Here is a 26,729-nt window from a genome sequence, read left to right as displayed (position 1 = left end):
TGCCATACTTGTCCTGAGATCATTGTAGGGAGATTGAAATTGTACTACAGTCCTTGTATTTTTTCATATATCTTCCAGCCACTTTCTACCACTTACATTTTGTTGTTTTATACACTGGGCCTGAGTTTTGGTTCAGTCTCCCCCCAAAAAAGTGAGATTCAAATTATCACAAAGTGGCTTTACTGCAGTCCTGTTAGTTTGTCGTATGTCAGCCAGCCACTTTCTGCCACTTACATTGTGTTGTTTTATGCACAGGGCCTGAGGTTTGGTTTAGTCTCCTCCCTGATTTTTTGTTCAGTCTCCCAAAAAAAAGGGAGATTTAAAATCTCAACACGTTTATATACACCTTCTACCTTGTTTTACAGTACCATATAACGGTTGTTATTTTAGTTAGATTTTGAAAAAAAATGAGGAAGTCAGGTGGAAGAGGCCGTGGGCGGTGGTTGCAAGCTGGTACTGATGGTGGTGGTGGTGCGTCTGGTGGTAGTGGCAAAAGCACAATAGCACCTAAGGCTGGAGGTGTTGAGCCAGCGTCATCGTCTGGCTACACAAGGCCTCGAAGGCTCCCTTATCTGGGAGTAGGAAAACGGCTTTTAAAGCCGGAGCAGCAGGAAAAAGTTTTGGCTTTCCTTGCTGACTCAGCCTCTAGCTCTTTCGCCTCCTCTTCAGAAAGTTCCAAATATAAAAGCAGCGAGTCGTCAGTGGATGCTCCCGGCCAGGAACAAGACGTTTTCTTGTATCCTTCACCCAAACCAAAAGTGAAGGATGCGTCAGGCGACACTACAGGCTACTCCATGGAGCTCTTTACACATACCGTGCCTGGGTTAGAACGGGAAATTGTTAACTGCCCATTACAAGATGAATCGGACATGGAGTGCACTGATGCACAGCCACAGCTAGATTATAATGCTGTTCCATTGACTCAGATCACTACATTGCCCTCGAAGTGTACTGAGCCAGAATCTGACCCTGATGAGACTATGGTGCCCCGTCCCGAACGCTACAGCACCCTGCACTGTGACACAGAGGAAGGTGCACATGACATTGAAGAGGAGGTGATAGATGACCCAGTTGTTGACCCAGATTGGCAGCCATTGGGGGAGGAGGGTGCCGCTGCCAGTAGCTCAGAAGCGGAGGAGGATGATCCGCAGCAGCCATCTACATCGCAACAGCTGTCATCTGGCAGGCCCATATCAGGCCAAAAACTTTGTCAAAAACAAAAACAGTTTTAGGACAGCGTGGCCATCCGGTGAAAGTAGCACAGCGTGCAATGCCTGAAAAGGTATTCCATAGTAGGAAGAGTGCAGTGTGGCAATTTTTTAACCAAGATCCGAAAGATCAGTCAAAAGTTATCTGTAAGAAATGCTCAAAGACCTTTAGCAGAGGGAAGAATCTTCAAAATTTAAATACAACGTGCATGCTTAGACATTTAACCAGCATGCACTTGCAAGCCTGGACTAACTAACAAACGTCCCGTACCGTTGGTGCACCTGCTCAGAATGAAGGCAGTCAGCAACGCTACATTGCTTCCCTCACTGTAAGCCCACCAGTTAGGACACCACCAGCAGCAAATGTGGAGGTATCGTCGCAAGGCCAAAGCAGTCAGGGAATCACAAGGTTATTGGTAGGAAACACTGTATGTAGGCCAACATCAAGAATACCATCACCAACCCTCTCTCAATCCGCCATGTCCACCACCACCACCACACATAGTTCCACCATATGCACTTCTCCAGTCTAGCTCACCCTACAAGAGACTCTCGTTAGGAAAAGAAAGTACTCATCCTCTCATCCGCGTACACAGGGTTTGAACGCCCACATTGCTAGACTAATCTCGTTAGAGACGATGCCCTACTGGTTGGTTGAAAGCAAAGCTTTCAAAGCCCTGATGGCCTATGCAGTACCATGCGATGACCTACCCAGTCGACACTTCTTTGCGAGAAAAGACATCCCAGCCCTCCACCAGCATGTCAAAGACCGCATTGTCCATGCACTGAGGCAATCAGTCAGTAGAAAGATGCACCTCACAACAGATGCATGTACCAGTAGGCATGGCCAGAGACGTTACGTGTCCATCACGGCACACTGGGTTAATGTGGTGGATGCAGGGTCCACAGGGGACAGCCATAGTGGGACAGCTCTGCCTAGCCCACGGTCTAGGAAACAGTTGGCTGTAGGCGTTCGCCACCCCTCCTCCTCCTCCAGAAGCGAAAGCTCGTCCACTGAGCGCAGTCGCACGACCACTCCATCCGCAGCTGCCAGTGTTGCACACGATGTGTCCCATTATGGAACAGCTAGTGGTAAGCGTCAGCAGGCTGTGTTAGAAATGAAGTGTTTGGGCGACAACAGACACACCGCGGAAGTACTGGCCGAGTACTTGCAGCAACAAACTCAGTCATGGCTGGGCAGTATACATCTTGAGGCAGGCAAGGTAGTCAGTGATAACGGAAGGAATTTTATGGCTACCATAGCCCTTTCAGAACTTAAACACATACCTTGCCTGGCTCACACCTTTAACCTGGTGGTGCAGTGCTTCCTCAAAAATTATCCGGAGTTACCAGCCCTGCTCCTGATCGTGCAAAGACTTTGCTCGCACATCCGCCGGTCGCCTGTACACTCCAGCCATATGCTGAACCATCAGCGATCGCTGAATCTTCCCCAGCACCGCCTAATAATCGATGTTGCAACAAGGTGGAACTCCACACTGCACATGGTTCAGAGGCTATGCGAAGAGAGGCGTGCTGTAATTAATTTGTGGGAGGATACACATACACGGGCAGGCAGTTGCATGGCAGACATGGAGTCGTCTGGTGTGCAATGCTCGAAGCTCCAAGACCTCTGTCAAGTCCTTCAGTGTTTTGAGGAATGCACACGGCTGGTAAGTGCAGACAACGCCATCACAAGCATGAGCATCCCACTAATGCGTCTGCTGATGCAAAGTTTGACGCACATTAAGGAGCTGGCGTCTGCAGCCGAGGAGGAGGGAAGCCTTGATGACAGTCAGCCATTGTCTGCTCAGGGAACTCTCCTGGACGAGGTGGTGGACAAAGAGGAGGAGGAGGATGATGGGGATGAATATTTATGGGAGGAGGATGCTTCACAGGGGGCAATAGAAACTGGTGGTGTTGCAAGGTCAGGTACAGGGTTTTTGCGGGACACAAGTGATGATGATTTGCAAGAAAGTGCTCCTCAACCCAGCACAAGCAGTGAATTGACACATGGAACATTGGCCCACATGGCTGAGTATGTATGCCTTGCGTATCCTAAAAAGGGACCCCCGCATTATCAAAATGATGACCGATGACGATTACTGGTTGGCCTGCCTCCTGGATCCACGAAATAAAGGAAAATGACAAAATATCATGCCACATGAGAACCTTGAGCAAATATTGGCTACCAAACAATCAACTCTTGTAGACCATTTGGTTCAGGCATTCCCAGCACACAGCGGCGGTGATGGTTCTCACACGAGCCGTAGGAGGCAACAAGGCAGAGGTGTTAGAGGTGCACAAATCCGAAGTGGAGTTGGACAGAGGGGTTTTATGACCAGGTTGTGGAGTGATTTTGCAATGACCGCTGACACGACAGGTACTGCTGCATCAATTCAAAGTGACAGGAGACAGCATTTGTCCAGTATGGTTACAAACTACTTTTCCTCCCTTATCGATGTTCTCCCTCACAGGTCATTCCCCTTTGATTACTGGGCATCTAAAATAGACACCTGGCCTGAATTGGCAGAATATGGATTACAGGAGTTCGCTTGCCCTGCTTCTAGTGTGCTATCAGAAAGAGTCTTCAGTGCTGCTGGTTCAATACTGACCGAAAAAAGGACACGTTTGGCTACCCAGAATGTTGATGATCTAACCTTCATTAAAATGAACCAATCATGGATTTCAAATTATTTTGCTCCACCTTCTCCTACTGACACGTAGCTTGCCTGAAAATGTCTTGCTTTTGGCCTCCTCTTACTGACTTCTCCAATTCCGCCATTTGCAGCTGCTGAATGTCCACCATAGGCCATTTTTATACCTCCCTAAATGGGCTAACTCCCCCCACAGGGCCGTGGTCACCACCTGGTGCAAGCACCCGTGCGAGTGCCGTTTGCCTGGACAGGTGGGTGCGCCCACTCTTGGGTGACAGCACTGGCACAGGGTCCCTCATAGTACAATGAAGTGTCTCTGACAGTGGTGGTGCACAACCAACGTCAGACACACCGTCGTAATATGAGGGGCCCTGTGCCAGTACCGCCGCCCACGAAAGAGTGTTTCCTCCCAGCTCGAATAGTGCTCTACCACTTGCAATACTTTCCTCTCCCTGCTCCACCACTGTGGAGTCTGTGCTGTTAAATCTTTCAATGGCACTGCCAATACAAATTTGTTGAAATGATAGATGATAGTTAAAATATACAGGGGCCCTGGCCTCCATTTAGACCAGTTAATACTTTGCGCCTACTACCACTGTCTGCTACTCAGCAGAGGAGCCCACCCCAGTACCTAGCTATGCCGCCTGTTTAGTCCTGTTACCAATTTTGAACTGCATTTAGCCTACTTTAATATTTGGGCCTACTAACTGTGTCTGCCACTCATTACAGTTGTCCTCCACTGAACAAAGCAATGCCGCCTGTTTAGTCCTGTTACCAATTTTGAACTGCATTTAGCCTAGTTTAATATTTGGGCCTACTAACTGTGTCTGCCACTCATTACAGTTGTCCTCCACTGAACAAAGCAATGCCGCCTGTTTAGTCCTGTTACCAATTTTGAACTGCATTTAGCCTACTTTATTATTTGGGCCTACAAACTGTGTCTGCGCCACTCATTACTGTTGTCCTCCACTGAACAAAGCTATGCCGCCTGTTTAGTCCTGTTACCAATTTTGAACTGCATTTAGCCTACTTTTTTATTGTGGGCCTACAAACTGTGTCTGCGCCACTCATTACAGTTGACCTCCACTAAACAAAGCTATGCCGCCTGTTTAGTCCTGTTACCAATTTTGAACTGCATTTAACCTACTTTATTATTTGGGCCTATATCTGTGTTTCCTCCTCATCCTGCCCATTGCCCAGCCACAGCTAGATGAGTCTGCTGGTACATTGACCCAGACCACTACATTCCCCTTGCACTCTACACAGCCAGAATCTGACCCTGCTGAAAGTCAGGTTCCCCTTCCGCATACTATACCACCTTACACCGGGACAAAGAGGAAGGTGCAGATGAAAGTGCAGGTTCCTTCATCAGGTAGGGGGGGCATACTCGTTGGCGACGTCACTGGCACAGGGCCCCTCATAGTACGCAAAAGTGTCTCTGGCAGTGGGAGGCGCCACCTGCCGTCAAACACATCGCTGTACTATGAGGGGCCCTGTGCCAGTGACGTCACCAACGAGTATGTAAGTATTGCGCATTTCCTGGGCCCACTGCCGATTTTGATTCCCCATTGACTTGCATTGGCTTTCGTGTTTTGGTCGGTCCCCGACTTTTCGAAATAATCGGCCGATTTCACCCGACCCGACTTTCGACAAAGTCGGGTTTCGCAAAACCCGACTCTATCCTAAAAAAGTAAAAGTCGCTCAACTCTACACCAATTTATATAAAAATCCACACAATACAGATAATAGAATATAATAATATAAATTTTATACAGTAAATAATATAAAGCATATTGATTCATCTACTACCTAAGGAGTATATATCAAGTCCAAATGCTGAACTACAGGAGTCAAAAGAAGAATCCTCCATCTTGGTCGATCCGGAATACTTTGGGTCAAGAGCCAAAGACAGTCCGTCCAAGGTGGCCAACAAGAGAACAGACATCTCGGATGCACGAATCGCACAGAGTTAGTACCAATTAAAAATAAAATAAAGTAAAATATATAATATTAAAATACATCACAATTATGGTGAATTTTAAAATGCTTTGGGATGGTTTTTAATACGGAAATATCCTCGATTTCTCTTGAAGCTTGTATCCCCAAAACGTGTTCACGGACCTGAACTTTCACCCCTTTGATATATTTAGAACCATAAAGGACTTGTATTTATTTGCAAGAAAATTGATGTTTAAGCAACACTTCCATAATGAAAATATACTACAATTGTTTCCTACAGAGGTGGAACAGGAGGCACTAGACATCCTGGATGAATTTTCTCAGGAGCATAATGATCCAGTTGGAGGTAAGGTCCCAATATCCAAGGTCTCGTAAATTTCCCCCTTTGTCAGCCTGTTCCATGATTGATGTCTTTGTGAAGACTGTAAGAAAGGATTTTGATAAGATTCCCCATTTTCCTGGTATAGAGAATTTGAGCAAAAAAGAAAAATTGGCCCTGGAGGGGTTAAAAAATATACCTAATGTGGTTTTTAAAGTGGCTGACAAAGGGGGAAATGTGGTTGTCTGGCCCAAATAATTATATGAGAATGAAGTGTTTCGACAATTAAGGGACAGTGTGTGCTATAAAAAATTAACTTTTAATCCTTTGGATAAATTTAGGGTAGAACTCCTGACTATTTTTCGGGGAGCTTTGGATGCGGATACTATTACTAAAGAATTATTTATAGCCCTTCAGATGTCTTAACCTACAGTATCAACATTTTATTTGTTGCCTAAGGTCCACAAAAATCAATCTATCCCACCAGGTAGACCCATCATTTCGGGTTGTGGGAATTATCTTGAGAACGTCAATAAATTTGTGGATTCTAGGCTACAACCATTGGTTGAGGAATTGCCATCATTTATAAAAGATACCAATGAGTTCCTTGAAAAAATTGATGGTTTGCATGTTGGTGAAGACACTCTTTTGGTATCCTGTGACGTTGAATGTTTATACACTAATATTCGCCATAATGATGGGGTTCAAGCAGCACAATATTTTTTAGGTTCATCATCCATACCCAAATCTACGTCTGTCTGTCTTTCTGTCTGTCTGTCTGTCTGTCTTTCTGTCTGTCTGTCTGTCATGGAAATCCCGGCTCAATCAGAGACCGGCACAGCATCGACGTAGAAATCCCGCGTCTCTGATCTACAGTATTATGGCCACACGTGACAATGCATGCAATATAATGGCCCCACAAGATGCTGCATACAGTATAATGGCCCAACGTGATGCTGCATACAGTGTTATGGCCCCATGTTATGCTGCATACAGTATAATGGACCCACGAGACGCTGCATACAGTATTATGGCCACACATAACGCTGCATACAGTATAATGGCCCCACGTGATACTGCACACTGTATAATGGCCCCACGTGATGCTGCATACAGTATAATAGCCGCACATGATGCTGCATACAGTATAATGGCCCCACATGACGCTGCATAGAGTATAATAGCCCCACATGATGATGCATACAGTATAATGGCTCCACGGGACGCAGCATACAGTATAATGGCCCCACGTGATGCTGCATACAGTATAATTGCTCAAAAAAGATTACCGCACACTCAAGACTGGTAAGATGCAAAACGTGTATGCCAATTTTATTGAAGAAAACAAAACAAAAAAGAAGTGGTTGCCACATTCATATTCATTTGAAATAGACAAAAACCCGACGTTTCGACCCTCCCGGGTCTTACTCATGGGGTTACTCAAGTCCTTTGACATAGATGCATAATAGTGGCAGTGGTAGGGGGTGTACGACCGATCCCTTGTTAAGGCACAACCTTATAATAAAGCCAGTCTGGGCAGAAGTGTCCCGGGAGCACAGAATCTGGGTGGTGAGGGCCGTTAGACACCTAGTGGGTCTGAAAAGGGTCCCTGGGAGGATTAGCGGCGCATCCCGCGCCTTGCTGCGATGTCCTGGGGGGAGACCCGGAAAGTCTACAGTATAATTGCGGCGCCCCAGGGTCCTGGTCATCGCAGTGGTATTGCTTTCCTCCAGGGGAGAGTGATGCTACACTTGGAGGCAAAGAAGGATAACTGCATCCAGGTATCACAAACATGCAACACATTCACACTCCAGGCCACCAGGGGGAGCTTTTGCTCCTATTTATTAGGTCACTCCCCACATATATATAACTGGTAGTCTGTAGGGAAAGTTAGGCAGTTCCAGACAGAATTTAGTTGCTGGCTGAGCTCAGCTCAGTGAGTTCCAGATGGTAGTCTGAGGAGAACAGAGGGTCAACGGAGCTGTGCATGCCCTCAGAGCTGCAGCTCCCAGAAAGGGATATTAAAAGGCAGAATTGTATTGCAGTGAGCGTGAAGGAAGTCAAAGCAAAGGAGAGGATACCAGAAGGGGACCAGTCCCGAAGAGGCTGCCTCCTTCTGAGGCGCAGAATCCCGGTAGCCAGAACACCGAGGGAGTAAGGACCTCTACATCTTATTTCAGAGACCGGCAGGACAGCTAATTGCAGGTTACCTGTCCGCACCTATACCCAGGAGGCACAGTGACACCCACAGAGCCGGGTTAACTAAGAAACCCTATGAACAGGCTCAAGTCACCAGTCATACGGGTTTTGTCCTATCCTATACGGGGGAAAGAGAGAGCGAAACATCGCATCTGTGAGACCCTTATGTGAAGCCATAGGCAGTAAGGGACTACACCACTGCCACGCAAGGGAAGGCTATTGATTTCCACCTGGACAAGGGGATTCTGGACTTGCCCCAGACCGGTCGGACTTTGCCTACCCTGTGGTCTGGTGCTCTGGACTGTGGATGCTGAAGTCTTCAGTAAAGGTAAAGAGACTGCAATCTTGTGTCCTTGTTCTTCACTGAGCCATTCACCATTCACCATCTACACACTGGGAAACCCTGGGGATATACTTCACCTGTGGGAAGGTATACCATCTAGCTGCCATAACATCACCCCAGCGGACCCCTTAAAGCAGTGTTGGTCACCCTGACCGAATACCACAGGTGGCATCACGAACACAAACTTTATCCCTTTAAAGACCTTTCCCTTTTTTACGGATGTCCCAGGGCCACGGATCGGGTCAGCCACCATGACATCCCCCTGTGAACCGCAGGACCCAGTACCGAGTACCCCTTGCCCTGACGGGGCACTCCATAATGGCCCCACATGATGCTGCATACAATATAATGGCCTCACATTAAAAAAAACTCACCTCTGCCCGTTCCAACTCTGATCTGGTCTCTTCATATATCAGTCCTACATGTGGGCACGTGCGCCATCTCGGCAATAGTGCCGCTGCCACTCTCCTCAGCCTGCATGAGATCTCCCTCCTCAGCACATGCGCAGACTGATGTAACGGTGCGCGGCCTGAAGGGAGAGTTAAGAGCAGAGGAGAGTGGCCGTTGCAATGATGCTAGTGATGAGAGAGATTACAAGCGGGCTGAGGAGAGTGGTGGCAGCGATAGTGCTGAGGAGATGGTGTGCATACCCACCGAGGACTCTGCGTGCCCACTCTGGCACGCATGCCATAGGTTAGCCAGTCGCCACGACTGGAATATTACATACCAGTCATACACTAATCTGTGTACTAATGTCCTATACTATGAGCACATGCCTGCAGTGTTATATGCACTGGACTGATCACACCTGAACCAGGCTGCAGACCTCACATTATAACGTATGGAATTCTATGAGATATATAATGTCATGAAGACAGGCTCAGGAGCAGTCAGTGCAGGATGACTCTGTATGTAACTCCCTGACTGGGAATTATTGCTGCAGCTTGAACTTTCCTGCAGATTGGGTGACGCTGGAGCCTATGACTCCCTCTGACAGTGCAACCTGAGCTGCATGAAAGTTCACACTGGTGCAATAAATCCTCACACCGTGACTCAGAGCCTCCAACAGGATCCGGCCCTGTCCCTGACATCTTGCTGACCTCCTGCTGACCTCTTCTCTGAAGCTGCTCTCAGGCTTTACCGAGGAAGGCAGGAAGCATCACGGCCAGCGCACAGCTGAGGTGAGAGCAGAATACATGCCCACCCAGTGTGTACCAGAACAGTACCCGGACTCAAACCGGAACCCGGGCCCCATTCAAATCTATATATATAATTGTCTAAGGGTTTTTCTGTCTGTCTGTCCTGGAAATCCCGCGTCTCTGATTGGTCGAGGCCGCCAGGCCTTGACCAATCAGCGACGGGCACAGCATGGCGACGATGATGTCATAAAGGTTGCCTCGACCAATCAGCGACGGGCACAGTCTGCCGCGAATTCGCCTCGACCAATCAGCGACGGGCACAGTATCGACGTAGATGTCATAATGGTTGCCATGGCGACGATGATGTCATAAAGGTTGCCTCGACCAATCAGCGACGGGCACAGTCTGCCGCGAATTCTGGAATCATCATTGTCCATATACTACGGGGACATGCATATTCTAGAATACCCGATGCGTTAGGTCGCCAGGTCTCGACCAATCAGCGACGGGCACAGCGACGATGATGTCATAAAGGACGTAGAAATCCCACGTTTCTGATTCAGCGACGGACACAGTATCGACGTAGATGTCATAATGGTTGCCATGGCGGCGATGATGTCATAAAGGTTGCCTCGACCAATCAGCGACGGGCACAGTCTGCCGCGAATTCTGGAATCATCATTGTCCATATATTACGGGGACATGCATATTCTAGAATACCCGATGCGTTAGAATCGGGCCACAATCTAGTCTATATATATAATTGTCTAAGGGTTTTTCCGTCTGTCTGTCCTGGAAATCCCACGTCCCTGATTGGTCGAGGCCGCCAGGCCTCGACCAATCAGAGACGGGCACAGCATGGCGACGATGATGTCATAAAGGTTGCCTCGACCAATCAGCGACGGGCACAGTCTGCCGCGAATTCGCCTCGACCAATCAGCGACGGGCACAGTATCGACGTAGATGTCATAATGGTTGCCATGGCGACAATGATGTCATAAAGGTTGCCTCAACCAATCAGCGACAGGCACAGTCTGCCACGAATTCTGGAATCATCATTGTCCATATACTACGGGGACATGCATATTCTAGAATACCCGATGCGTTAGAATCGGGCCACAATCTAGTGAATAAATAAACATCTAGCATTTTCCACACTGTCATTTGTGTGATAGCATGCGAAACAGCGGCTCTGATAAGAGGAACCTTACACATTACCGCCGGTTACAGCGCTGCGTTTCCCACACCATCACACAAACGACAGCATGTGAGCCAGAAGCTGAGACCGGCAGTGAAAAGGTTACCACCGGTCAGGCTTTGGCTGATGAGCACAACTCTCATTAGCATACTCCTGGTCTCACTGATAGCAGCGAGAGCAGGCCTGCGCTGATGAGAGTATTCACCAGCAAGCCTTTGTCCATAATAATAAATATGTCAGTGATATAATTAGTGCAGTGCATGTGTATTTTACTGTACATATATTTAGCTAATAAATAAAAGAAAAAAATGTCATGGGGTCCCTTCTATTCTTGATAACCAATGCATGTAAAGCTGATGGCTGCAGCACTTAGCTGTCAGCTTTATCTTGGCAGGTTATCAAAAATAGAGGAGTCCCCACGCTGTTTTTTTTAAAAAAAATGATTTAAATAAATGGTGTGGGGGTCCCCCCATTTTTTAGTAGCCAGCCAAGATAAAGCTTTACCTGCACATGTTATCAAAAATAGAGGAGACCCCATGTCTTTTTTTTTTATTTCATTTTTTTAGATACTGTGCTGGTCAATTACAGTCATGCAAATACCTGAAATGGATGTTATTTAGCCAGAAGTGCCCACAACAGAAAATTTGGTTGATTGAATACACTGCAGCCTTTCAACAAGCTTTGTTTGGGTTGCTGAATGCAAACAGTAAGGCCGGAGTCACACATGCGAGAAACACGTCCGAGTCTCGCATGTGAAATCCAAGCTCTGGCGCCGGCACTTGGGAGCGGGGCGTGCAGCTCCATGTGTTGCTATGCAGCCGCACGCGCCGCTCTGGAGTGCCGGTGCCAGAGATTGCTTTTCACATGCGAGACACGGACGTGTTTCTCCCATGTGTGACTCCGGCCTAACAAGGACTTCCTGGAGAAGTCCATGTTCGGGGTCTCTGCACGGTATGGACCCCAAACTTTACTGATCTTGTTCGCCCTTCACTACTAATGATAGATAAGGTATAATTGATGGAGAAAGTTGAAAATGATGGACTTGATTTTTTTTTCTACTCTTGTAAATGTGTAACCATAAAAAATACTATGAAAAACAACAAAACAAGAAGAATTGATTAGAGAATATGTATTATTATCAGGTTTTAGTAAAAAGAAACAAGTAAAGGTGATACATTCCCTCTAGTACTGGACATTGCCCTACAGATGGCAGTGTGGGGACATTTGTTTACTTTTTTAGGAGAGCTGTGTTGTGAAGTAAATGTAACAAATGCTTTTACAATTAATGTTTGGAACCTAAATCTTATTCCACCTAAATCAGGTATTTCAGATTCATCAAGACAACAAAAATTACCAGGATACTCAAATGTAAAAGCCATTGTGCTTGAAAATTATGTGAACACTCACTTCACCACTCTCCCCTTGAAAAGATGACTCGATGATAGAGTTTTTCCTTTTTCCTTTCTGCAAAACACAAAATATCAGAAAATGTCAACTACATTTATAGACATTCAGCCATGTTCAGTATTTGGTCAGTATTTGTAAGCCAAAATCATGAGTAGAACAATCAGAGGAAACGTACAATAGAAACACGTCACCACTTCTGTATTATTCACCCACTCCTGATTTTGGCTTACAGATGCTGATGTAGTGCACCTGCTGCAGAAAAAAGTAAGCGGAAATGCAGAGGTTTATATTCCGCAGCATGTCAATTCTTTGTGCGGATTCCGCAGCGGTTTACACCTTCTCCTCAATAGGAATCCGCAGGTGTAATACCGCAGGTGGAATCCGCACAAAAAATGCGGAAAAGACGCAGTAAATCCGCTGTAATTCCGCAGTAAATCCGCTGTAATTCCGCAGTAAATCCGCTGTAATTCCGCAGTAAATCTGCAGTGCGGTTTTCCTGCGGATTTACCAAAATCAGTGTGGAAAAATCCGCACAACATTCCGCAGCGTGTGCACATACCCTCAGGCGTCCTACACATGTCCGTATTTGCAGTACGTGCGGTATCCATTTGTTTTGTTTTCACAGATGCTACAAGTACTCATTATAATGTATGGTGCTATGCAGATATCTGTGTTTTTACAAGGAATGCGTGTCTGTGCAAAACACACAGAGACATGTTCGTTGTTTTACGGTGGATCGGATGACGAGAGCCAATACAAGTCTATGGGTCTGTGAAAAATCAGTACAGAACATGGATGGCATCTGTGTATGATCAGTGTGCTGTACATGTTTAACATTGGAAAGTACAGAATAAGCTTTTGTCATTTAATTATTTCTTTAACCATACCAGAAAGAAACTGATGGTAGACACGGACACACGGATGACACTGATGGAGAATATTGATGGCACCAGTACAGGTTGTTCACGTACGTGTTCAAACATGGACGTGTGAAGGAGTCCCTAAGGAGCATGCATCTTAATGAATCAGATGAGGTGCAACGTTACATGTGCCTACTTGTACGCCTTGCCACAAATCTTACTCCAGTCAACAACTGGCTTAACGTACACACCGCTCATCACAAATTTGACGAGGCTCGCCACACCTCTGTGCTATCTCTGCTCACTTTGTCGCAGCTGGGCAAAAATGGCTTGAAAACGCAAAATAATTTTTGCACAGTTTCCTGGCGTAAAAGCTTTGATGAATTCAGGCCTATGAGTGTTAGTGATGGCTGGTAGCAGCACTTATAATAGGTCACGCTGGCTATCACATGAGCCACTGCTAGGTAACAGTGACACACAGAACCCAGCTACAAAAAGTTTAAATGTTTAGTAAGATCCATGGAAATTTTACACTACTATGTTAGTATGAAAAATTGGTGGGGCTAGAGACCAGAATGGTTTCTAATGGTGCAGGCAACATTTAAAGGGAATCTGCCACTAGGTTTTTGTCATCTAATCTGAAATCAGGATAATGTAAAGACAGAGGCTCTGATGTCAGCGATGTATCACTTACTGGGCCGTGTGGTGTAGTTTTGATAAAATCACTGTTTTATCAAGAGGAGATTATCAATATAGCACTAAACCTGCTGCCATGTAGTCAAGCATGTTCATGAGCCCTGGATAACCCCTCTACCACTGATTAGCAGCTTTTTGTGTACCCTGTACATGGGTAGAAAGCTGCCAATCAGTGCTCTGGGTGAGGTTATACAGAACTCAGCATTCAGAGAACTGCTAGATCTGCAGCAGATAAAACAGTGATTTTATCAAAATGACAGCAGCAAGCTGCTCAAAAAGTGATACATCACTGGAATCAGGATTTCTGCTCCTACATCATGCTGCTCTCAGAGGGGCCCTGAAAAACCTGGTGACAGATCCCCTTTAAAGTAATATTGCTTATAGTGTACCTGTCTCTTTAAGTGACATTTCGGAATAATCTGTCTCGTGTAAATGTAACAAATGCTTTTACCATTAATGTTTGGAACCTAAATCTTATTTCACCTAAATCAGGTATTTCAAGTTCATCAAGAACACAAAAATTAACAGGATAGTCAAATGTCAAAGCCATGGTGCTTGAAAATTATGTGAACACTCACTTCACCACTCTCTCCTTGCAAAGATGACTCGCTGATAGAGTTTTTCCTTTTTCCTTTCTGCAAAACACAAAATATCAGAAAATGTCAAGTACATTTGTATATATTAAGCCACGTTCACACGTTCACTATTTGGTCAGTATTTGTAAGCGAAAATCATGAGTAGAACAATCTGAGGAAACGTACAGTAGAAATATGTCACCATTTCTGTATTATTCACCCACTCCTGATTTTGGCTTACGTGTACATGAGGAATAACACTATTTCTGGCCATGATATTACTTGTGTCCTGCATTTTTCACCAGTTTTTCACTCTGCGGGCTCTATTTGTTCAGTCGTCACCGAGCTAGTGAGTGGAGACTTCTATGATCTCTACCATGAACATGGAATGTCCTTGCTTCTCCGTATCCATGTAGCAGGTGTTCACACGCAGCAGCGGAGGAGGATACTATATAGCAGTATTGAGCACTGTAGCTGTGAGTTAAGGTCTCTGGGGTAAACTAAACACTAACTAGAAAGCAATAGTCTGGACCTGTCTTTGGTTCTCTATTCCACTATGCTCCTTTCCCCCTTCTGTCTTCATAGACGTCAACAGGCAGCTGTAATCTGACACCTCAGTGAGCTTCCAGTCTATCTTATTTTGACCATTATAATTTTATCTGTTTTTCAGAGTGAACAATAAGTTCAGAAAGCACGGGACAGGAAGATTAAGCATTTTTCTCTGAAAAAATATGAGACATACTTGCTTGCATTATTGATTTATGCAAACTTTATTGACATGGCAGTGAAAATTGAAAGTTTACCCAAGCTTTCACGTGACCTTTTTATGTGTACATGAAAAATAACACTATTTCTGGCCATTACATAATTTTCATCCTGCATTGTCACCAGTTTTTTCCTATGCAGGCTCTATATTTTAATTTGCAATTGACTCTGAGCTGGTTGGGAGGAGCCGAGCTGCTATGATGTCTCACATGCATCCCACACAGAGAGGGATTCCAGCTCTTCATTCCTTAACTAGCATACAGACAGATGCAGCAGCAGCATGGAAGAAAGCATACATTATTACTGAGCCAGGTGGATGTGAGCCAAGCTCTGGAGTAAGGTAAAACACTTGTTAGAAAGCACAGCCTGATCTTTCTGTCTCTTCCTCTGCCTGTTTCTTCACTGTGCTCTTCACTCCACATATCCCCTCCCCTCTCCATAGCTGTGTCACATGACACCACAGTGAGCTGGGGGAGGAGAGGCTGATAAGTGGGGAAGGAAGCAGATTTCTCTAATAATATATTGCAAAGTTTCTTATAATTGTCTGCACTATTGGTTTGTTCAGTTTGTTTAATTTATTGTCAGTTTTTTCTGTATGGTTTTGATGTTATATGAATATGTGATGTCAGAAACCATGTAATTTAGTTGCACTTTAAATATCTTTGGATACCTGCCTTACTAGCATTCTTCTAATATTATTGGAATTGTTATGACAAATTGCAGAGTTTGTGTATATTCTGTAGATCGATTAGTACTCCCTCAAAGGTGAAGCTTTAAGATCAGTATTGGAGGATGACTGGCTTTCCTTAGGGAGATCATGAGCGAAGTAGAGTCTTACAGGCTGTGATCCTGTAAGAAAGTGTACAGTGAAAGATGAGAGTCCTCAGCAGTGTGCACCATTTGTGATTAGAGACTGTCATCAACTGCTCAGACAGAACCCTGCAGAAGGAGATGAAGAGGAAGTGTTGCAGAGAGAGCGGATCCAAAGACAGCACCAGATCAAGTGACCTTGATGATGCACTTCCCCAGTATAAAAAGCCAAAATAGAAGCAGATTTAGAGCCAGGTCAAGGAACAGACAGGATATGTGTCAAGGGAGATGAGGTTGGGGTGTCAGGCAGTGACAGGAGGCCCGAGGCAGCGGGGGGTGGCACACCTGGCAGCAGAACCAGAGCCCTGGAAAAGACGTTGCAGATCAAGGACCTAAGACCTGATCTACACCAGGCAACTTCCAAAGCCAAGACTACACCATTCAGAGCCCAAAAACCAGACCTGCGCTGGTCAAGACCTGGTTTTCAGACGACACCAGTCAAGTGCCAAGGCCCAACCCTCATTCCATTGGATACAAGATACATCTGCCGTTGGTCAAGCACCGAAGATCTGTGAGGAGGCTCCTTGTTGTGAATTCTGTGATCAGGCTCCCTCCTGTGGTCACGAGTGGTACTGCGGCTTCTGAGTTTCCTTCCTCAGGTGATGAGGTTAAGTCGTTAGGTGCTGCTCTATTTAACTCCACCTAGTGCTTTGATCCTGGCCTCCAATCAATGTTCTAGTATTGGTCTTACTTCCTCCTGGATCGTTCCTGTGGCCTGTCTGCTCAGCATAAGCTAAGTTCTGCTTGTGTTACTTTTGTTGCTATATTTTCTGTCCAGCTTGCTTAATTGGTTTTTCTTGCTTGCTGGAAGCTCTGAGACGCAGAGGGAGCACCTCCGTACCGTTAGTCGGTGCGGAGGGTCTTTTTGCCCCTCTGCGTGGTTGTTTGTAGGTTTTTGTGTTGACCGCAAAGCTATCTTTCCTATTCTCGGTCTATTCAGTAAGTCGGGCCTCACTTTGCTAAATCTATTTCATCTCTGTGTTTGTGTTTTCATCTTACTCACAGTCATTATATGTGGGGGGCTGCCTTTTCCTTTGGGGAATTTCTCTGAGGCAAGGTAGGCTTATTTTTCTGTCTTCAGGCCTAGCTAGTTTCTCAGGCTGTGCCGAGTTGCATAGGGAGCGTTAGGCGCAATCCACGGCTACCTCTAGTGTGGTGTGATAGGATTAGGGATTGCGGTCAGCAGAGTTCCCACGTCTCAGAGCTCGTCCTATGTTTTTTGGTTATTGTCAGGTCACTTTGTGTGCTCTGAACTTCAAGGTCCATTGTGGTTCTGAATTACCTATTCATAACAGCTCCTCTCAGGGGAGGACACCTGCGGTGGTGTAGGAGAGGCACGAATGAGCCTGGCCGTCAATTCCGACACTGACATACAGTACAGGGATCATTCAGGGGTGGTGCAATGGACAGGGTGGGGATCGTTCAGAGTGCAAGAGGCACAGAGAGCACTGATAAACTTTGTCAAAAGAACTTGTGGCTTAGCGGGAAGAACCGGATATCCCCACTATGGCCTATGATATAAAGAGGATCGTTATAATGGTACCCTTAACCTCTTACCGACATTGGGCGTACATTTAAATGATGCTGTCAAACTGACAGTGGCATTTAAATTGCACTTCTGGCCATCAGGCCAGAAATACGCACAAAAGTGACCCCTGTCACGTGATCGCGGATCACCGTTTTGTTGGCACGACAACCTGAGGTCTCCTGGAGACCTCCATGGTTGTCTGTGCCAGCTTGTTGTGAGCGCCACCCAGTGGTCAGCGCTCATAGCAAGTCAGTAAATCTGCTATATAGAGGCAATCTGAACATCACCTCTTTGTAGCAGAGCTGATCGGGCTATGGCAGCTTCAAGTCTCCTATGGAAACTATTGAAGCATGCCAAAAGTAAAAAAAAAGTTTTCAATTTTTTTTAAAAATATAAAAGTTCAAATCACTCCCCTTTCACCCCATTCAAAATAAAACAATCAAATATACACATATTTGGTAACACTGTGTTCAGAATCGCCCGATCTATCAATAAAAAAGTATTAACCTGATTGCTAAACGGCGTAGCAAGAAAAAAAGTCAAAACGTCAAAATTAAGTTTTTGTGGTCATCGCGACATTGCATTAAAATGCAATAACAGCCGATCAAAAGATCGCATCTGCACCAATATGGTATCATTAAAAACGTCAGCTCGGCACACAAAAAATAAGCCCTCACCAAACCCGAGATCACGAAAAATGGAGACGCTACTGGTATTGGAAAATGGCGCATTTTTTTTTCCTGCAATTTCACCGCACTTGGAATTTTTTTCCTGTTTTCTAGTACACAACATGGTAAACCAATGGTGTCGTTCAAAAGTACAACTCGTCCCGCAAAAAACGAGCCCTCACATGGCCATATTGACTGAAAAATAAAAAAGTTATGGCTCTGGGAAGAAGGGGAACAAAAACCGAAAACGCAAAATCGAAAAAAGTTACGGGGGTTAAGGGGTTAATACTGTAGGCATTGCTCTCATAAGAAACGGGATATATTTAACATAGTGAAATCTCTCTGCAAAAGTTATAGTGCGCTGATAACAACTGTGATATTATTGTTTGTTGAATATTGTACTCTTTAATTACCTGGTTATCCCTGACCTAATCTTTGTGCAAACACCTACCCTTTTCTATATTCATACTCGGAGAATAAATAGTTAAGTTGGTTACTTCTGCCTTTTCCTTGCCTGCGGATTGCATTCCAGTCACCTAATTATACTCCATGGAAAAAAAACATGCATATTTGCTCCAATAGGTGGCACTAGTGAGACAGTTTTCTTTTCTTTCAGGAGAGAGCTAGTTTGCACTTTAAGATGCAAAATTCATAATACTGTACCTTTCCTTTATGGTGGGGCGGGGTGGCCACTCTTTCTGAGGAGTTTTCAGAGTTCTGTAAAGATGATGATTTATAATTTTCTTGTTCTGTAACAGAAAACAATATAGTGAATACTTTATTGTAATAAATAATAATCTTTATTTTTATATAGCGCTAACATATTCCACAGCGCTTTACATTTTTTGCACACATTATCATCACTGTCCCCAATGGGGCTCACAATCTAAATTCCCTATCAGTATGTCTTTGGAATGTGGGAGGAAACCGGAGTGCCCGGAGGAAACCCACGCAAACACGGAGAGAACATACAAACTCTTTGCAGATGTTGTCCTTGGTGGGGTTTGAACCCAGGACTCCAGCGCTGCAATGCTATCCACTGCGCCACCGTGCCACCCCATTGTACTTCCAATATGAAATTTACATTTGTTTGTAGGCATTTATGTGAATGATCAATAGAAAAATTAAAGATTTTGGCCCCTATTCATCAAGACTGGTAACTTTGAAGAGTGTGCTAGAGCTAGATGTACAGTGGGTACGGAAAGTATTCAGACTCCCTTTAAATTTTTCACTCTTTGTTTCATTGCAGCCATTTGGTAAATTCAAAAAAGTTCATTTTTTTCTCATCTAGTGTGGTGTGATAGGATTAGGGATTGCGGTCAGCAGAGTTCCCACGTCCGGGAACTCAGGCCTGCCACACTCTTTAGATCTGTACCCCCGGCCGTGAAGACTTTTATTCTGTAACAATAAAGATACCTGTCTTGGAAGGATCGGTGAGTGCTGCCTTTCTTTATCTTCATTGAATCTATTGAAATATTACATGGTCATAAGTATTCAGACCCTTTGCTCAGACACTCATATTTAAATCACATGCTGTTTACTTCCTTGTGATCCACCTTGAGATGGTTCTACTCCTTCATTGGAGTCCAGCTGTGTCCAGCCAAACTGAACAATCGTGGGAGAAGAGCCTTGTTGAGAGAGGTAAAGAAGAACCCAAAGATCACTGTGGCTGAGCTCCAGAGATGCAATAGGGAGATGGGAGAAAGTTCCACAAAGTCAACTATCACTGCAGCCCTCCACCAGTCAGGCCTTTATGGCAGAGTGGCCCGACGGAAGCCTCTCCTCAGTGCAAGACATATGAAAGCCTGCAAAAAGTTTGCTAAAAAACACATGAAGGACTCCCAGACTATGAGAAATAAGATTCTCTGGTCTTATAGTGAAACATGGTGGTGGCAGCATCATGCTATGGTTGTGTTTTTCAGCTGCTGGGACAGGACGACTGGTTGTCATTGAAGGAAACATGAATGTGTCCAAGTACAGAGACATCCTGGATGAAAACCTCTTCCAGAGTGCTCTGGACCTCAGACTTGGCTGAAGGTTCACCTTTGAACAAGACAATGACCTTAAGCACACAGCTAAAATAACAAAGGAGTGTCTTCAGAACAACTCTGTGACCATTCTTGACTGGCCCAGCCAGAGCCCTGAGCACAATTGAACATCTCTGGAGAGACCTGAAAATGGCTGTCCACCAACGTTCACCATCCAACCTGATGGAACTGAAGAGGATCTGCAAGGAAGAATGGCAGAGGATCCCCAAATTCGGGTGTGAAAAACTTGCTGCATCATTCCCAAGAAGACTCATGGTTGTACTAGCTCAAAAGGTGCTCCTACTCCATACTGAGCAAAGGGTCTGAATACTTATGATCAAGTGATATTTCAGTTTTTCTTTTTTAATAAATTTGCAAAAATTACTACATTTCAGTTTTTTTTCAGTCAAGATGGGGTGCAGAGTGTACATTAATGTAAAAAAATGAACTTTCTTGAATTTACCAAATGGCTGCAATGAAACAAAGAGTGAAAATTTTAAAGGGGTCTGAATACTTTCCGTACCCACTGTATGTGCCTTTTAATGAATTTGCCCACTGCAGAAATGTTCTCAGGTCACACACAAAGAAGGCATCTCACTTTTGGGGGCCAGCGGTTTACAGTAAAAACGCTGGGAGAATATATTGGGTAATAATACCTTTTATACAATGATATCTAGCTTTCCTACTTGGCCTCATCGAATTGGTGTGGTTTATCAAAAGGGCCTGGTTTAATGAGTGACACAATGCGCCAGAAATGCTGTGCACATTTCTGAGACAAAGTAAGACAATTAGCAAGTGGAGTAAACTTAGATAGTTTTCAAATTAGTTTTATCAAACAGCTTAAACCACCTTGATAAGTTTGGCACATGTTCAGACTGTGTAGCCAAAGAATCAGACAGTTTTGTTAAATGTGCACCACTCTCTGCATTTGAAATAGGGACATTGTGACTCCATTAGAGATAGGAACTGATGTGAGTGATGACAATCTCTGTGTACACTGCTGTGGAATATGTTGCCTCTAAATAAGCAACAAGTAAAATAAGAATTTTGCCCACCATTTTACTTACCCATGATCTGGGTCATACTGAGACTATTCAGTGCAGATTATATCATCTACTTGCAATGCTACTAAAGCAGGGCAGAGAATATTAACAACCTATGAGGAAAGGATTTGTATCACTTTACAGTATACAGCAGACTGTCATGCTGACACTTGTAGTACCCACCCGCTGCCACTAAAGGGGAGTGTTGCATAGTGACTAATACTTGGGTTCCCTCTTTTGTTAGTTTCTCTAATGAAATGTGTAAATGCAGAGACAGGAAGTTGCCACGTTTCCAAAAATACAATATAATACAAAAGTAAGATGTCATAGATTTGTATGAGCAGGCACATTAAAAACTAGTGATTAAAGGAATATTACTAATATTACTGATACTATTTTATTAGTGATGAGCGAATACACTCGTTACTTGAGATTTCTCGAGCATACTCGGGGGTCCTCCGAGTATTTTTTAGAGCTTAGAGATTTAGGTTTTTTTTGCCGCAGCTGAATGATTTACATCTGTTAGCCAGCATAAGTACATGTGGGGGTTGCCTGGTTGCTAGGGAATCCCCACATTTACTTATGCTGGTGTAAATCATTCAGCTGCGGCAAGAAAAACTAAATCTCCGAGCACTAAAAAATACTCGGAGGACCCCCGAGCGTGCTCGAGAAATCTCGAGTAACGAGTATATTTGCTCATCACTATATTTTGTCCTTCTACTGAGAAAAAACATCCTATTATGCTGATCAGACTTTCATCAAAGTGGGAACACTTTTTCTCACAAGTGGGGAGAGTGCAAAACCCTTTTTTATTGGGTGAGGGAGAACCGATGAAGGTGATAGGTACATTTGTAACCAGGCAGACCAAATTCATAGGATCCCCACGAGACATTGGGGCGTCTTGCAGGCAGACCTTAAGGAAATCATTCCAAACACTAGTCCACAGTCACTACAATAGACCGTGGCAAATTGGTACATGACTGGAGCGGAAAGTCTATGGGACTTTCAGGTGTGGGGACTGTGAGTTCTGTAGATGGGCGACACCTGGAAAGAGCTTTGTGATTTCATCAACAGGGAGCCCGGCCTAAAAGACACTCTGCTCTCTCACTGTGTGAGAGATTATTATCATGGACAGAAAGGGACCATCTCATTTTGAGTATTGGAGGTTGTAAAGGCCCCTTCACACTCAGCGATGCTGCAGCGATACCGACAACGATGTCGATCGCTGCAGCGTCGCTGTTTGGTCGCTGGAGAGCTGTCACACAGACAGCTCTCCAGCGACCAACGATCCCGAAGTCCCCGGGTAACCATGGTAAACATCGGGTTACTAAGCGCAGGGCAGGGCAGGGTTACATACTTACCTACCGCTGTCTGTCCCCGGCGCTCTTCTTCTCTGCACTCCTCCTGTACTGGCTGTGAGCACAGCGGCCGGAAAGCAGAGCGGTGACGTCACCGCTCTGCTTTCCGGCTGACCGACGCTCAAAGCCAGTGCAGGAGGAGTGCAGAGAAGCAGAGCGCCGGGGACAGACAGCGGTAGGTAAGTATGTAGTGTTTTTTTTTTTTACTTTTACGCTGGTAACCAGGGTAAACATCGGGTTACTAAGCGCGGCCCTGCGCTTAGTAACCCGATGTTTACCCTGGTTACCAGTGAAGACATCGCTGGATCGGTGTCACACACGCCGATCCAGCGATGTCTGCAGGGAGTCCAGCGACGAAATAAAGTTCTGGACTTTCCTCAGCGACCAACGATCTCCCAGCAGGGGCCTGATCGTTGGTCGCTGTCACACATAACGATTTCCTTAACGATATCGTTGCTACGTCACAAAAAGCAACGATATCGTTAACGATATCGTTATGTGTGAAGGTACCTTTGGAGAACATACCAGGAAGAGTGACTGGAACAGACTTACACTACAAAAAGAAACCCAGTGGATTTTTAGAAGGGACGCGCTCGGTCTTCTAAGGCCGGCGTCACACTGGCGTTTAAAACGGCCGAGTGCAATGCGATAAAACATCGCATTGCACTCGGACCAATGTTAACATATGGGGCCGCTCCCAGCAGCCCACTTTTTGACGCCCGTTTTCCTCAGTCCGAGACAATCGCAGCATGCTGCGATTGTCACCGATTATCGGATCGGACTCGCCAATGCAAGTCTATGGATGCAATGAAAAATCGGATTACAAACGGACCACAAGTGTGACTTGCGATTAAATCGCCAGACTTCGCCAGGTGACAGGAAATTGCATCAGGCATTGCCAGGAAGCTTTGGCATGCTAATTACACTGGGAGAGTTAAAAAAACCAGGAACAACGCCTCCACGGATTCCTACAAGCATGTCGACGCTAATTAACGTCGAGATGCTCATAGTTCTGGTCCAAGAGAGACCAGAACTATGGGACCAGAGAGATGCCCACTATGCCGACCGGGCATGCAAGGAGGCAGCGTGGAGAAGAATATGTTGCCAAATGTTCCCAGATTATGCAGACAGATCTCGGGAGGACCAGGAGAGAATTAGTAAGTACACTAATGTATTTTTTGGGTGGTTTTGTCAACACAGTAAAACGTGCATTTTTGTAGTTTGAGGGGGGGGGGGAGGGGGGAATTTAGCAAAAGTGTCCTCCTTGTCAGATAACCAGCTTTTTCAAAGTATTACGGCACATTGTTATGTGTGAATGTTTACCCTTTAAATTTTGGGCCGCAATGTATGTTGTCCCCATTACTTGGCTATGCATTAATCACCACATTTTTCAATCAAACATTTTACCATTTCTTGTTGATGTTTTGCCCCTATCTTAGCCAGTATATAGGTGACTAAAAAAATCATCATTGTAGTTACTTTCCTTTTCAAGTATGTTCTGATGAAGGTCCTTTTCCACCCTTTTTTTTTTGGTGGTTTAATCAATTAATTAATTGATTGTTCTTGTTTTCCAAGTCAATTTTTTTATGGTCTGAACATACCATATTTGTGTTTTCAAAACTTGTGTTTTGTGTTACATTTCAGTGAATGATGTGACAAGGCGTTGGCGTAGCTGTAGGGATTCATATAGGAGGGAGAGACAGCTGCGGAGTCGGAGTGGTGCGGATGGAACCACCAAGAGGAAATACCTCTACTTTGACAGGCTGAATTTCCTAGCTCCGGTGATGGATCTGAGACCGTAAGTGAATTTTATTATTATGTTTTTGTTTTATTTTGGTGATTGAATTTATTTAATTTATATGATTTAATTTCTAAATATAGCACTGAATCAAACCTGACAGAGAGGGAGACGGGTACCGAATCAGAGGTGCAAATTGATCCAGTGGGTGATGATGATGAACAGGCTGGTCCTTCCTCATCACTTTCCAGAAGCACCCAATCAGCACCACCACCACCACTACCACCACCGGAATCAGAAAGCCAGGCTGCACATCCCGATGAACAGGCCATCAGTAGCAGCCCCACCATGCCTCTGGCTGCCTCTCCCCAGGCTTCTGGCATCCCACGGCGAGCCCGGCGAAGAAGAGAAGGAGCAGGGTCTGTCACAAGGACTCAGGTGGACAGAGGTGTTTTGGATTACTTGTCATCAGTGACTCGTGATGATGGGGAGGAGGCATATGGACGCAGTCTGGCACAGTATCTCAGGGCTATTCCCCGTGAGTTCCGGTTGCGTACAAGAGGGGCTATACAAATAGTCCTAGATGCCAGTACCCCACCCAATAATCCCAGGCCTGTTTTTGCTTTTTTAGAAAGGTGGCAGCTTACAAATGATAATCCAATAGAGTCACATGTAAGCCATCAAGTGCAAGGTGAATCAGCCTCTCATCCTCCACAAGCTTCTCCTCCTACTCAAGCACGGATGCCTACACCTCCGCCACAGCTAGCACCACTCACAAATGTGCCTCATCAAGGCCAATATATGGGCCATAGTGCACATGCCCAATATGGCCACTTGAACATACCCAATGTTGTTGGCTGGCCACAACATGGGTATGGGCGACATGGCCATATTGGGGGATATAGTCAGTTTGGTCAGCCCTACACTCAGGACAACCCTCAACATTTACAAAATTTACAATACCATAACCCACAACTGGATCCTGGAAGGTTCCAACAGAATCCAGGTCTGTCTGCCACCACACATGCTGACACTGATGTTGGCCAGCAACCTAGGCAAGCAACCCAATCTGGACCACCGCCTTCTCCACCCCCGACCTACCATCATTTGTAGTTTTGATTTTGTGACACAGTGAGTGCCTTCTATTTTTTTATTCAAAAATTTTATGTTTGGTTTTATATTTGGACATTGATATGTGAGGATAACATTATACCATATGTTTGAAATATGGTTTTCTAATTTTCATACAAAACAAAAAATAAAAAGTTCCATGTTTAAGCGCAATGACTCCTTGTTAATGTTAGGACATGTTACGTAATTTGTTAGCTAAATATAACAGGAAAACAATAGAACAAATAGAATAGAACAAAAGAACATACCCAAAATCGGGAAATGAAGAGAGTTTATGCTAGGAAAATCTAACAACACTACATAGATAATGCATCCTCTTGACAGGGAGTAGCACCCTGAGGTGACACTAAATAAGTTGTTAACTCATCACGTACTTTAAGTCATCAAGGGGACGATGGGGAGGGTGGGTCCTAGGGCAGGGAAGTAACTATGCTGATTCTAGGAACAGCAACATATCATTGTTTAGACATACAATAACGTAATGATAAGCCGCTCCTCTCAAGAAATAGGTTTGTGCATTCTGGTGTCCGGAAACGTGACCTCAGGGTGCCCAATATCACCAAAAAATAAAAAAAAACAGGGCCCATCCAAGAATATGGCAAATAATTGTCAGGATGGCTACGCAGACATGATTCTAGATGGGGGAAATGTCCTTTTAGTTAGCCTTTGCCTCAAAAGTGGATGGACCAACATTCTTGCTCCTCCTTCGCGGATCCACAATCACAGGGTATGCCTCTCAAAAACATCTGAAGAAAACACAATTGAAAAGCACACGCTCAGTGGTGGTTCAATGCCAGTCTATCTGTCATGTTTGTCACAAAGCACAACTAACACAAAACAAGCAACAAATGTTGGGTAAAGTTGGTAGCCTCACAATAAATAGGTGTCTGGCTGCTGTTTTTAATTTATTACAGGCCTAAAAACCGTTATTTGTCCATTTTGCAAGCCGCCGACAAAATATCGCCAGACGGATGTCAAACGGATTTCGAACGGACGCTCACATGCGAGGAAATCGCATCCTCGCATTACAATCGGATTACAGAC

General features: G+C 45.0%; 1 protein-coding gene across 3 annotated transcripts in view; it reads right to left on the bottom strand.

Moving 5' to 3' along the window:
• KIAA2012 (KIAA2012 ortholog) overlaps positions 1 to 26,729 on the bottom strand; it is a 401,298-nt gene that overhangs the window by 135,833 nt on the left and 238,736 nt on the right. For all 3 annotated transcript variants that reach the window (XM_069733571.1, XM_069733572.1, XM_069733570.1), the window contains exons 12-14: positions 19,052 to 19,137; positions 14,561 to 14,617; positions 12,427 to 12,483 (exon numbers count right to left, since the gene is read on the bottom strand). In XM_069733571.1, the coding sequence (XP_069589672.1) occupies positions 12,427 to 12,483; positions 14,561 to 14,617; positions 19,052 to 19,137 (200 nt within the window). The remainder of the gene's footprint in view (positions 1 to 12,426; positions 12,484 to 14,560; positions 14,618 to 19,051; positions 19,138 to 26,729) is intronic.

This window comes from Ranitomeya imitator, chromosome 7 (genome assembly GCF_032444005.1).
Source record: "Ranitomeya imitator isolate aRanImi1 chromosome 7, aRanImi1.pri, whole genome shotgun sequence".
Taxonomy (NCBI): Eukaryota; Metazoa; Chordata; class Amphibia; order Anura; family Dendrobatidae; genus Ranitomeya; species Ranitomeya imitator.
This window is presented reverse-complemented; position numbering and strand designations above follow the sequence as displayed.